The sequence below is a fragment of the Hibiscus syriacus genome, unplaced genomic scaffold (genome assembly GCF_006381635.1).
Source record: "Hibiscus syriacus cultivar Baekdansim isolate YM2019G1 unplaced genomic scaffold, ASM638163v2 tig00110450_pilon, whole genome shotgun sequence".
In the NCBI taxonomy this organism is placed as follows: Eukaryota; Viridiplantae; Streptophyta; class Magnoliopsida; order Malvales; family Malvaceae; genus Hibiscus; species Hibiscus syriacus.
In genome coordinates, this window is record NW_024062743.1 from 10,406,533 (window position 1) to 10,421,374 (window position 14,842).

At 34.5% G+C, this 14,842-nt stretch overlaps 1 protein-coding gene across 1 annotated transcript; it reads left to right on the top strand.

Moving 5' to 3' along the window:
• The first annotated feature begins 11,225 nt into the window (after window positions 1–11,225).
• Window positions 11,226–14,580, top strand: LOC120126223 (zinc finger protein CONSTANS-LIKE 14-like). Its single transcript, XM_039144472.1, has 2 exons — window positions 11,226–11,286; window positions 14,075–14,580. Exons 1-2 carry the CDS (start codon window positions 11,226–11,228, stop codon window positions 14,578–14,580), a joined length of 567 nt encoding a protein of 188 aa, XP_039000403.1.
• Window positions 14,581–14,842: the final 262 nt, after the last annotated feature.

Genomic DNA, 14,842 nt, shown 5'->3' on the forward strand with positions numbered 1-14,842 from the left:
TCAAATTAAACCGGTATTTTTATACCGGTTACATTGTTAATTTACCTATTACATTATAATTATGGGTTTCGATGTTTTTGGGATCGACACTTATTATAAATGTATCGACACTTTTTAGTGCACTTGGTTTTGGAATACATTTTGGACCAAAAGTATTGACACTTGTTTTATTTGTGTCGATACTTTTTGTACACCTGTTTTCTCATAAACCGGTATAATTAGACTGGTTACATTGTTAATTTACCTAGTACATTATAATTGTGGGTTTCGATGTTTTTGGGATCGACACTTATTATAAATGTATCGACACTTTTTAGTGAACTTGGTTTTGAAATACATTCTGGACCAAAGTATCGACACTTTTTTTATTCGTGTCGATACTTTTTGTACACCTGTTTTCTCAAAAATCGGTATACTTAGACCGGTTACATTGTTAATTTACCTAGTACATTATAATTATGGGTTTCGATGTTTTTGGGATCGACACTTATTATAAATATATCGACACTTTTTAGTGCACTTGGTTTTGAAATACATTCTGGACCAAAAGTATCGACACTTGTTTTATTTGTGTCGATACTTTTTGTACATATGTTTTCTCAAAAACCGGTATACTTAGACCGGTTAAATTGTTAATTTACCTATTACATCATAATTATGGGTTTCGATGTTTTTGGGATCGACACTTCTTATAAATGTATCGACACTTTTTAATGAACTTGGTTTTGAAATACATTATGGACCAAAAGTATCGACACTTGTTTTATTTGTGTCGATACTTTTTGTACACCTATTTTCTCAAAAACCGATATACTTAAACCGGTTACATTGTTAATTTACCTAGTACATTATAATTATGGGTTTCGATGTTTTTGGGATCAACACTTATTATAAATGTATCGAAACTTTTTAGTGCACATGGTTTTGAAATACATTTTGGACCAAAAGTATCGACACTTGTTTTATTTGTGTCGATACTTTTTGTACACCTGTTTTCTCAAAAACCGGTATACTTAGACCGGTTACATTGTTAATTTACCTAGTACATTATAATTATGGGTTTCGATATTTTTGGGATCCACACTTATTATAAATGTATCGACACTTTTTAGTGCACTTGGTTTTGAAATACATTCTGGACCAAAAGTATCGACACTTTTTTTATTTGTGTCGATACTTTTTGTACAACTGTTTTCTCAAAAATCGGTATACTTATACCGGTTAAATTGTTAATTTACCTATTACATCAAAATTATGGGTTTCGATGTTTTTGGGATCGACACTTATTATAAATGTATCGACACATAAGTTTACTTATTATCTCATTAAACGGTATATTTTACCTATTAAGTTTGGGAACCATACTTGGACAAAATGTTGGAATCAAATCTTTGTGTTTATTAATTTTGTCATTATTATATTCTATTTTTGCCACCTACATTGTAAATTTACCTATTACTTTAAAGTTATTACATTTTGTAGTTATTGAACATACGTAATATGGAATGGCCATTCAGTCCTGCACATGATGACAATTATGTTAGTGACATTTGGAATAATGCATACAACGATCTCCATATATCGTAACTATCAACATGACTCCTACTGTGTATAAGAAACATTACAAAAAAACATTTGGATAACTTTTCCCATCTTATACATAATTACATTCGCATACAAAATTATAAATCGTATACAAAATTAAAAATCTTATACAAAATTTACCCTACATTTACATCATCCCTTCCTTTTGTTATTCTTGTGTAGCATAGCAGCTTTTGTCATCTTCGCTCTTAGTTGATTTTGATTGTGGCTTACGAGATCGTTTAATATTAACATACAATCCCATTCTCCAACAACCTATATTCAAATTGTCAGTACGTTAAGTATTGTAGACCACAACATTCAATCTACGACTTTTAACAATTTAACTGCAAACTAATTTTTAATTCTACTTACAAAATCACCAGTAGCCCCTCTAGAACCGATCGATTCCATCCAAATCATCACATAAATGCCGCAATCATTTTCATTCGCTTGCTCGTTCATCTTATGCTCCGCGAATTTGAATCTTTGCAAGGGGAAATTTCCTAGAGATCCACATGTCTCTACCCAAATTTTTTTCTTATTATAACTATCTAATATTTTCATCTGCATTAAAAAATATGAAGTTATGATCCAAACAAATTATGCATTATAATTTACATAATTTCCTTTCATACATACCAATCTCTTAGCATCATTCACTCTCTGTTTAGCTCCTTCAGATGTAAACAGACTATCATATACAGTTGCAACACGGTCTACCATATCCAACACCAACAGATACCAATGTGAATTATTGTGGTTTATTGTGATCATGATCTGCAACAAATTTCACACCCAATTTGACAAAATTCAACATTATATATCCAAAAACATCATTTATGCCTATTCGTATGGTGTCTTACCTTCTCACAGTTGGTGAATTTCACATAGTTATGCAACATGGCACCCCAAAAACTCGCAATACCCTCAACATTATAGATGTTGTCGAACGTTTGTTTCTGCAATTACATGACAATAATTATTAATTTACCGTCTATAACATTACTTTTCAACATTTATTAATTTAACTTACCGCTAAGTGGTATGGAATGTAGCCAATCATCCGGCCTGATTTTTTAGAATCGTAGCATACTGTCCAGGCGAGCAAATCAATAACCTAACAAAATTAATTACACAATCAGAATATATTCAATAGGTTTTAACTTTTAATCGATTTCTATTTATAACACCGCCAACCCATTCACTAGGCTTCAACGTTGCAACGTCGAATACACTAGCGTATTGATTTCCCATTGAGATTACTGAATATTTGTATGAATCATTAGGATTAATATTATGTCATGAAATATTTAAATATCTCTCACAAAGCAATATATTTAACTTACCCCGATTCTAACCCACTATTCCATAAATAATCACAAATTGCAGCTTCGACCGGTTCAATTCCGCTTGGAATAACCGCTTTCTCAACCTACAGTTTTGCATACAAATTTTTGTCACAACAACATGATAAAAATCAAATTAAGTTTTCTTTTATTCAACTTACCTTCTGCTTCTTCTGGGGTGCAGGACATTCCGAATCCAAATCTGCATCTCTAACACTCTCCGGTGTATAGATGTTAGTGACATCCTTTCTCCCCATTTCCTCCATCTTCTCTTCTTCAAATTTTTTCAATTCATCATATTTTTGCTCTACATAGCTCTTCATCTCTTTCATTTCACCCTTCATTTTCCCCCCTTCATCCAAGTTTTTCTCAACCACCTCCTTCACCCCCGTAAGTCCACTCCTCAATTCCATAACCTCCTTGATAACTACACCAATTTTTACACCCGTCAACAGATTAAGTTCCCTTAACACCTCAACTTCATTCACCATTACATCTACCTTTCCTTCCACTTCTCCCTTATGTCTCTCAAATGTCTCTTCGAGTCTTGATTGTGTTTGATGAATATCAAAAAGGATTTTTTTAATATCAACCAATTCAGACATCAAAATGTCGAATTTACTCTTTTTTAATATCTCTTCTTCCTTCTCCAATGCCTCCTCTGCTTCCTCTGCCTCCTCTACCTCATTGACAATAACCTTCAAAATTAAATTTGTATTAAGACATTGATTATATTCTTAATATTATTTAATTACATTTATTACCATTTCTAGCTTCCTCGGTCTATCCAACTTCAACTTCGCCATAACTCTAACAACCTCTTCCTTCCCCCATGCACGGATGCGTGCCACTCCGTTTCTTTCATTAGTCGGTAAACTATCACAACCAGACCAAAAATCAAACAGTGCAACCTGTATTTATAATAAAAGTTATCATTTTATATAATAACTATACTATCATTTTATATAAAAAAACATTCTTCAACTCAGTTACCTCTAAGATTGTTATGCACCCTTTAAGGTATCTCTAGCTTCCTTTTTGAAAGGTGATTATTGATTCAATCAATCTCGAATAGACATATTCAACCCAATTGAATTCACCCTTCAGGCCTTCATCGCAAATGAGCTTCATATTGTCCTTGTTCGTTGATGTATCACCCGTTGTACAAAGAAATATCCCAACAAGGTACAATAGAACTCGGGCCTTCAGCTCATCCCCCCCGTAAGATCCACTTTTGATATCCTCTTCAACTTCAGCATATTTCACCTTCTGATTCAAACCATATTTGGAGGCAAGTGCTTTCCAGTTCTTACTCCTACAACACTTTTACCTTAGTTTTGTACCCCCAAGACGGCTGCAGCAGTCGATACCCCCAGAGAGAATGAATAATCACCATATTTAGCAATACGTTATTTGATATCAAATTGCTCTATCAAGGATCGACATAATTCCCTCCGTATTGGTCGATCCGCTACTCCTATCAATGATCTAAACCTCATTTCCCTCAGCACATTCAACTGATCATTCTCTTTAAGGTGTTCAATTAATGAATTCACCCTTTTTATGATGCACCTTGTCGACACTTTCTACATTTTTTAACAATATATAATGTTATTGTTCTTATATATCTTGTATCAACGTATTTACAAGTTTAATGAATACCTTCTTTTCATGTGCTTTCATCCGTTCTTTATATTCTTTACTATCATTCCTTGACTGTGTGATGTAAGGTTCTTTTTCAGCATCACTCATCGAATTCCATTTCGACCTCACATCTTCTATCACCTAATATTAAGCATAAGCGTTTCTTAATCAATACATTAACGCTAAATAATACTCAATGTCAATTTCATTTTATATACCGAACCGTTGTGTGTGACATCTTCCTTCATCATTTTGCATTAGGTCATACTGTCAACAATTAAAATTTGTAATCAATTTAAAGTTCTTAAATACTTTAATCCAATTACCATTTCAACAATAATAACAAAAATACATTGATACTTACTAAAAGTACATATATCCACCCTTTGGTTGTTTTCCACCCATTGACTTCATTTTTCCTTCATATATCAGTTTGCACAAATCAAATCAAATATTGCTTACATACACTTTATTCAATAAACAAAAATCAATAACCACACTTTGTGGTAAAACGGTTGGTCTTCAAAAGAATTTGAATGGCCACTACAACAAGTGTCGGCACATTTATACAACCTAAAATATCATTTTCAACCTATAATATCATTTTTACCTATAATATCATTTTTACATATAATATTAAAAAAAGTATTGATAACGGTCCCAAATGCTTCTTTACTTTGAAAACCCCAAACAACAACATATAAAAACCATATTTTTGATTACTGTAATAATAAAAAACTAGGGTTTCAACAACGTACCTTTCAATTCGACTGCAGCAACAAACAAACAAAACTTCGCCAGAGAAACGCCTTCTGAAATGCAACAACAATTACGCTTCGATTTCAAAAACTCTATATATTTTCAGAGGAAATTTAGCTATGTCTTTATTTTTACACCGGATATGTTATTTATATTTAATTGATACAACTACCTAAGTGTCGATACTTTTATGTCAAGTGTCGATACTTTCGATAGGATATTTACCTATTTCTTTGAAAGAATCGATAATTTATTGCGTGTACTTATTAAAGTATCGACACTTTCAACATATCCGGTAGCGCTTTACCAGTTTTGTCATTTTTAGACCTGTTTTGTCCTATTTTTACCTCTTATATTGTTATGGATCGATACATTTTTTTAAAGTATCGACACTTTGTAGGTGCTATAACTTCTTCTCTTTTAAATTCCAAAAGTGTCGATACTTATATTAAAGTATCGACACTTTCAACATATCCGGTAGTTATTTACCTGTTTTGTCATTTTGAGACCGGTTTTGTCATATTTTAGGCTGTTATATTGTTATGGATCGATACATTTTTTTAAAGTGTCGACACGTTTTAGGCGCTATAACTTCTTCTCTTTTAAATTCAGAAAGTGTCGATACTTATATTAAATTATCGATACTTTCAATATATCCGGTATCGTTTTACCGGTTTTATCATTTTTTAGACCTGTTTTGTCCTATTTTTACCTGTTATATTGTTATGGATCGATACATTTTTTAAAGTATCGACACTTTATAGGCGCTACAACTTCTTCTTTTTTAAATTCCAAAAGTGGCAATACTTATATTAAAGTATCGACACTTTCAACATATCCGGTAATTATTTACCTGTTTTGTCATTTTGAGACCGGTTTTGTCATATTTTAGGCTGTTATATTGTTATGGATCGATACATTTTTTAAAGTGTCGACACGTTTTAGGCGCTATAACTTCTTCTCTTTTAAATTTAGAAAGTGTCGATACTTATATTAAATTATCGACACTTTCAATATATCCGGTATCGTTTTACCGGTTTTGTCATTTTTTAGACCTGTTTTGTCTTATTTTTACCTGTTATATTGTTATGGATCTATACATTTTTTTAAAGTATCGACACTTTATAGGCGCTATAACTTCTTCTCTTTTAAATTCCAAAAGTGTCGATACTTATATTAAAGTATCGACACTTTCAACATATCCGGTAGTTATTTACCTGTTTTGTCATTTTGAGACCGGTTTTGTCATATTTTAGGCTGTTATATTGTTATGGATCGATACATTTTTTAAAGTGTCGACATGTTTTAGGCGCTATAACTTCTTCTCTTTTAAATTCAGAAAGTGTCGATACTTATATTAAATTATCGAAACTTTCAATATATTCGGTATCGTTTTACCGGTTTTGTCATTTTTTAGACCTTTTTTGTCCTATTTTTACCTGTTATATTGTTATGGATCGATACATTTTTTTAAAGTATCGACACTTTATAGGCGCTATAACTTCTTCTCTTTTAAATTCCAAAAGTGTAGATACTTATATTAAAGTATCGACACTTTCAACATATCCGATAGTTATTTACCTGTTTTGTCATTTTGAGACCGATTTTGTCATATTTTAGGTTGTTATATTGTTATGGATTGATACATTTGCATAAAGTGTCGACATGTTTTAGGCGCTATAACTTCTTTTCTTTTAAATTCAGAAAGTGTCGATACTTATATTAAATTATCGACACTTTCAACATATCCGGTAGCGCTTTACCTGTTTTGTCATATTTTTACCTGTTATATTGTTATGGATCGATACATTTTTCATTTGTATCGACACAAACCGATAAGCTAAGTTTGTCGGTTGCTAAATTTTTTAATATTTCTTCATGATTTAGACCTACTACATTATTATTACTCAACATTTCTCATAGCGCTGAACCCATTTTGTTAAATATATTATAATATATCCGGTAACGCTGTATATTAACCCGCCTTTCCTAAGACAATCTCGAACAGACGACTCATGGATGGCCACAACAAAAAAAATCTCATGTTTGGATAGGAAATTAGTTGTCATGTTGGATTCACGAGACACTTGTGAATTTATAATTCAATCTTTCTCGCAAAGGAGGCGTATAGAGCGAACTAGCGAAAAAGGACTATACTGGGAAGGAGGATTGAGAAGTTTGATCGCGTCAATGTTATCAGATTAGACAAGGATGTGACTGAAGTTATCCTTTGCAATATTTAAACCTTCAAATATAGCTTATAGTTTCCCTGTAAAACCGTTGTGATGTCAATATTCTTGGAGAATTGAGACAAATCCATCTGGCTGGGGGTGGAGACTGTTGGGAAATTAAACGAGTAATTTTTTTCTATAATCAGATTAGTGAGAATGTGAAAATAAAAGCGAAAAAATAATACCCGAAATTGATAACGGATTTCGGCCAATTATGCCTACGTCTCCAGACTGCTGCAAATCTTTTACTAAAGAGAGAAAATTTACAAGTGTTTACAAAACACTCACAACTCATAAAAAAACTCTCTAAACTCTTTAGTATTGGGATAAAGAAATAATTTTAGGATGATTTTGAAGCTAAATGAGTTAGGGTATTTATACTTGAAGCTTAAGGACTAATCTTATAAATACCCTAAATTGCATGGACTAAATTTGTAATTATCCTATTACTATTTTTCAATAAAAAATCTGCCAAACTTTGAATTATGCACCATTCGGTGCCAAACTTTGAACCATGCACCGAATGGTGCAGCCATTATTGACTTTTAACTATCTCTCACTTGAAGACTGATTTTAATCTGTCTTCACACCTTGATCAATGTAGCATCATTTCTAGTCTTGTTATTCTAGCATGCCAACTGAAGCTGAACACAACTTCAGTTTGTCCGTAGTCACCGTCTTTATCAACATGTGTTTCAGATTTTGAGCTCCACTAATCTTTTCAAGTTTCAAAATTCCATCTTCCCGAAGAGACCGGATAAAATGATATCTCAATTGTATGTGCTTCATCCTGGAATGAAAAGACGAATTCTTTGCTAGATGGATAACACTTTGATTATCGCAATACAAGACATTGTTTTCTTGTTTCTTGCCTAACTCTTCCAATAAACTTTGGAGCTAAACCATCTCCTTGCTGGCTTTCGTAACAGCGACATATTTTGCTTCAGTTGTGGATAGAGCAACTATCTTCTGTAGTTGAGAAACCCAACTCACTATGGTATCTCTTAGAGTATAGACATACCATGTAGTGCTTCTTCTGATGTCAACATTTCCAGCTAAGTCAGTATATGCATAGCCTGTCAGTATCGTATCTCCATATTTGAAATAAAGTGCTTTGTTTGTGGTACCCCACAGATATCTGAGGATCCATTTGACTGCTTCCCAGTGTACCTTGCCCGGATTATTCATGTACCTGCTAATAGCTCCTACTGCTTGAGCAATATCTGGTCTAGTACAAACCATGGCATACATCAGACTTCCAATTGCTGAGGCATATGACACCTTTACCATATGTGCAAGTTCTTCCTCTGTCTTTGGTGAATGTTCTTTGGAGAGTCTAAAATGAACACCTAAAGGTTTACTTACTGGTTTAGCATCTTGCATGTTGAACCTGGAGAGTACTTTATTAATGTACTCAGCCTGTGATAACATCAAAGTCCCCAACTTTGTGTCTCTCTTGATCCTCATCCCAATAATCTACTTTGCAGCGCCCAGATCTTTCATTACAAAGTGCTTCGACAATTTTTGCTTCAAGTTTAAAATCTCTTGCATGTTTGAGCCGCTATCATTAACATACAACAATAAAATAATGAAGCTATTGTCGAACTTCTTGATGTAGCAACAATGATCTGTTTGGCATATGGTAAAACCACTGCTACCCATGAAGCTATCAAACTTCTTGTACCACTGTCTAGGAGCTTGTTTTAAACCATACAAGCTCTTCTTCAACCTGCATACAAGGTTTCTCTTGTCTGCCTCTATGAAGCCTTCTGGCTGCCTCATATAGATTTCTTCCTCCAAATCACCATGAAGGAAAGTTGTCTTCACATCTAACTGCTCAAGATGTAGATTCTCTGCAGCTATAATTTTCAAGACCAATCTGATTGTAGACAGTTTCATGACTGGAGAGAAAATTTCATTGTAGTCAATACCTTTTTTGCTGAAAACATTTGACAATCAATCTTGCTTTTTAGCGTTTGCTTTCATCGTGCTCTTTTTTGATCCTATAAACTCACTTATTATGGAGTGCTTTCTTGCCTGGTGGTAATTCAACTAATTCCCACGTCTGATTTGACATAAGCGAGTCCATCTCATCTTTCATGGAAAACTCCCACATGATTGAATCCTCCACCTGTATTTCTTCATCATAGCACTCTGGTTCACCATTGTCAGTCAGTAATAAATAGTGCAAAGAAGGCGAATAATGCTGGGTTGGTTTAGGAATTCTGGAGGAGCGTCTCAGTTCTGGTGTGCCTGGTTCTTTTTGAACTGCTTCAGGACTGATCTGAACATCATTTCCAGAAATCTCTTCAAACTCAGCAAATTCCTTTGTTTCAGCTTCGGTATTGGAGCTACTTGATTCTATGGTTGACCTATCTTTGTACATCACAATCTCATTGAAAATGACATCTATGCTTATGATGATCTTTCGATTTTCATAGTCCCAAAACCGGTAACCAAACTCATCACCACCATAACTAACAAAGACACATTTGTTGGACTTAGCATCAAGTTTACATTTTTCAGCAGAATTTATGTGTACATAAGAAATACAACCAAACACTCTTAAGTGTGAAAGGTTTATTTCTTTTCTACTCCAAACTTCCTCTGGTATTCCTCCATCCAAGGGAATTGAGGGCCCACGGTTGATCAGGTAAGCTGCAGTGTTAATAGCTTGAGCCTATAGTAATTTGGGCAAGCCGACATGTATCATCATTCTTCTGGCACGTTCATTCAGAGTTATGTTCTTGTGCTCTGCTACGCAATTCTATTGCGGTGTCATGGGAACTGTTGTCTCCATCTTGATCCCATTGTTTGCGTAAAATTCTCTAAATCTACTATTTCTATATTCTCGTCCATTATCAGACCTCAACCGCTTGACTTTCAAACCAATCTCATTTTCCACCATGGCCTTCCATTTTCTAAAGGTATCAAAGACTTCTAATTTCTTCTTTAGAAAATAAACCCACACATTCCTTGTAGAATCATCGATGAAGGTGACATAATATAGTGAGCCTGCAAGAGATGGAACTGGAGATGGTCCCCATACATCAATATAAACCAACTCTAACTTTTCTGCCTTGGGTGTCCTGCCAATCTTTGCAAAACTAACTTTCTTTTGTTTGCCAAAGATACTATCCTCACATAGTCCGACATCTATATTCTTTAGATCCGGCAGCTTCCCTTTTGACAAAAGTGTCTTCATTCCTTTCTCGCTCATATGGCCAAGCCTTTGGTGCCATAGGTTTGATTTTCCATCAACATCTTCTACTACAATGATATTCTCCAAATTTTAGGTTACATAGAGAGTACCAGTTTTCTTACCACGAGAAATGACGAGTGCTCCTTTGGTAATCTTCCATTTATAGCCTGAAAAGGTTATACAATATCTTTCTCCATCAAGATGTCCTACAAAAATCAAATTTCTTTTGAGGCCAGGAATATGTCTCACTCCTTTCAACTTCCAGGTTATCTGGTTTGGCAACTTTAATCGGATGTCTACTTTTCCAATGATCTTCAAGGTTTCATCATCAGCTAGATGAACCTTCCCAAAATACCACTGACATAGTTCTCCATGATTTCTTGGCATGGGGTGGAGTGGAAAGATGCTCCTGAATCCAAGATCCATGATTCAATAGGACTATTGACGCTTAGAAACATGGCATCACCTGTTTCCTCTATCACGTTGGCAGATTTTTGTGCTTTAGTATCTTTCTTCGGTGCTCGACAATCTCTTTTAAAGTGACTCATCTTGCCGCAATTATAATAGTTAAAATCTTTTTTCCCCGTTCTTGATTTTCCCCTTTGTAGATTTCGATCTGCCACGATTTGGATTTCTTTCTAAAGTTCTCCCTCTAGACTCCGTGTGCAAGGCTGAGGAGCTTGATGCTTCACCCGATTCTCTCCGTTGAATTTATTCACTCAATACCAGATCCCGAACATCGTCAAATTTCAATTTACTATTTCCCGATGAGATGCTGATTGTTGTAACAGTAGCATTCCAACTGTCTGGTAGAGATAATAAGAGAATTAAAGCTCAAACTTCATCATCGAATTTAATTTCCATAGAACTCAACTGGGTTGTGATTGTGTTGAGTTCATTTAGGTGTTGAGCCACTGATGCCCCTTCCGCCATCCGCAAATTGAATAATCGCCTCATCAAGTGAACTTTGTTTGATTCCGATGACTTCTCATACATACTGGAGAGAGCTGCCATAAGACCCACCGTGGTATTTTTTTTGTTATGTTGAAAGCAACATTGCGGGATAACGTCAGTCGGATAACTCCGAGGGCTTGTCTTTTGAGACAAGCCCAGTCTTCATCCTTCATACCCTCTGGTTGTTTTCCTGAGAGAGGTTGATATAGATTTTTATGGTACATAAAATCTTCAATATGCATATTTCAAAAGCCAAAATCTACACCATCAAACTTCTCAATTTTCACATTCCCTTCGTTTGCAACCATCGCTCTCACTCGAATCTAGTTTCTTTTGGATCGTTTCTGACAATTCTTGCGAACCACTGTGTATTAGAACACCTCCGTCGACAAACTCGTATCGCCAACGAAATTTTACTATTCACATGAATAGTAACCTCGCATAAAATTGACAAAATTACCCACCAAAAGCTCTGATACTAGTTGTTGAAAAATTAAATGAGTAATTTTCCTATAACCAGATTAGTGAGAATGCAAAAATAAAAACGGAAAAATAATACTCGAAATTGATACCGGAGTTCGACCAATTATGCCTACGTCTCTAGACTGCTGCAGATCTTTTACTAAAGAGAGAAAATTTACAGGTGTTTATAAAACACTCACAACTCACAAGAAAACTCTCTAAACTCTTTAGTATTAGGAGAAAGAAATGATTTTGGGATGATTTTAAAGCTAAATGGGTTAGGGTATTTATAGTTGAAGCTTAAGGACTAATCTTATAAATATCCTAAATTGTAGGGACTAAATTTACAATTATCTGATTACCATTTTTCAATAAAAAATATGCCAAACTAACCATGCACCATTCGGTGCCAAACTTTGAACCATGCACCGAATGGAGCAACCATTATTGACTTTTAACAAAGACCATTGAATGTTTTCAGCTATTGTCAAGCAAGCAAGGGTTTGCTATGTACGCACATTATCAGATAGCCCACTGCACACTTATATGGAAAATGGTGTATATTTCCATATTAAAGGACACTCACATTAAAGGAAAAATAGAAAGTATAAGATAAGAGAGAAAAGGGAAGACGACCACTCCATCTTATTCCTTCTTCTCTTTTTCTTCATGGGAGTCCTCCATTTTCGAAGCTTCAAGATGATAGCAAGCTAGCCCTTTGAGAGAAGATAGTGAGCTAGCGGCAGTTCATGACAGCTCACGGAGTTTTCATTTTCCTTTAGTTGCTCTTAACTTTTATGTTTATCTTTTTTCGGTTGTAATGAAACGAATGATGTTGAATGATATGTACTCGGCCATGAACTTTATTTGACATGAGTTTATTATGGATGATGATGTTTTATGTTTGAATGAATGATATACATTTTTCCAGTTTAAATACTTACTTTGTTCACTGTTTTATTGCTTGGATTTGTAAAAGCGTTTGAGAGATAACCTTAATCTTTGTATGATGCTTAATATCGAGAGAGTTAAGCTTATATTTACGTGAACAATGAGGTTGAGCTGAGAAGCAAAATTATAACTTGTCTTAGAGATAAGGATAGGGTTTTAATGACTAAAAAGAGTAAAAATTCATAGATAGTATCATGTTAGGGTTCACATTGAGAGGTATTGCTTTAGCATTTTCACTGTCAGTTTCTTACTAGAGATATCATAGAAACAATTTAGTAAACTCTGTCGAGCAATGTATTACTGGAAGATGTTAGTCATTTCTTGAAAAAAGACATATTAGATCATAATAGACCCAGTCTTTTATCCTTTTTGAAAGTTTCACACTTGTGAAGTTTCATCTCTTTGTCTTATCTCATGCTAACACAATTCTCAACACAATTTTGTTACAACATTACTTTACTTTACCTTATTGTTACAATATTTCACACTCTTCTTATTTTGTTACATCAGTCATATCATCTTGTTATACCGTTTATATACATTATTATTTATATCTCGAGTGCATAATCTTTACTTAATTTCCCTCAATTCCCGTAGGGACGATACTCACTCATAACTTTATTACTTGTTCGACGTGTATACATGTATAATGTCACACCCCAATTGGTGGGGTTAGTTTTTTTTAATTGAATATAGGGTTTAAGGGATTCTAGAATTCACGTGAATTCTCTATCTTTTGTCTGATGTGAACTCTATTATTGTATTCAATTATTATTTGTCAATGTGAACTTTATTTCCACCGATGCTTGGCCTGCAATTCAAAATCATTATCTTCAAAATTTTCCAATTCTGAAGGCTAAGTATTTGGATAAGGTTGGTTTCAAAACCAAGAAGATCCATGTTGTTCTTATGACACTTCTGCAACTCAAAACCTGCAGTTTTGTATTGCAGTGCCGACTTCGCAAGTCTCTATTTATTATGTGGCCAACAAGTCCACTCTTCCAATGCCTTCTCTCTCAAGCACGTTCGTTCACAGATCTGTGACGGATGCAAAGCCAAACCGACTTATTTTCTCTACTCCGATGATAATCTTATGCTCTGCCACGACTGTGATCAGAATTCATGTAGCGCCAATGAATTTTATGGTTCAGCTACGCACCAGTATTCTCCGGTTGAAGGCTTCCCAGGTCGTCATTTCGTGATTTTACTGGCTTCGCTCTTCGGTTTTGACTTGAAACTAAAAGATTTAATGGATTTAATTCCCGGGTTTTCTTTGTACGAGCGAGAACTGGCGAATATTGAAGATTTTATGCCCCCTGAAGAGAATTCTTGCGTTTCACCTACTTTGCTTAGCTCTGTTAAGCTCGACCATGAAGTGTATAGGCAACTCGTCGAGATGGGGAAGCGGGATTTGGTGAGAGTAAGCGTCGATGGAGATGTATAATACAAGTGGTGAGCAGGAGAATTTAGCCAGTTTTGAAGTTGAAAACGAGAATGAAAAAAAATTGGAGAATAGAAAATCATGTAATTTTGGGGGTTAGTTATTAAAATGAAAAGGTGAAATTACAAGGTAAGTAATCCAAGTTGTTAAAAGCTTAACCTTGTTTACTAGCATCCAAATTGTTATGAGTATGTCATAATGGTTTAAATAAAATCAATTTAGTCCTTGACTTTAGTAATTGAATATATATAGTGGCTCCATAAGT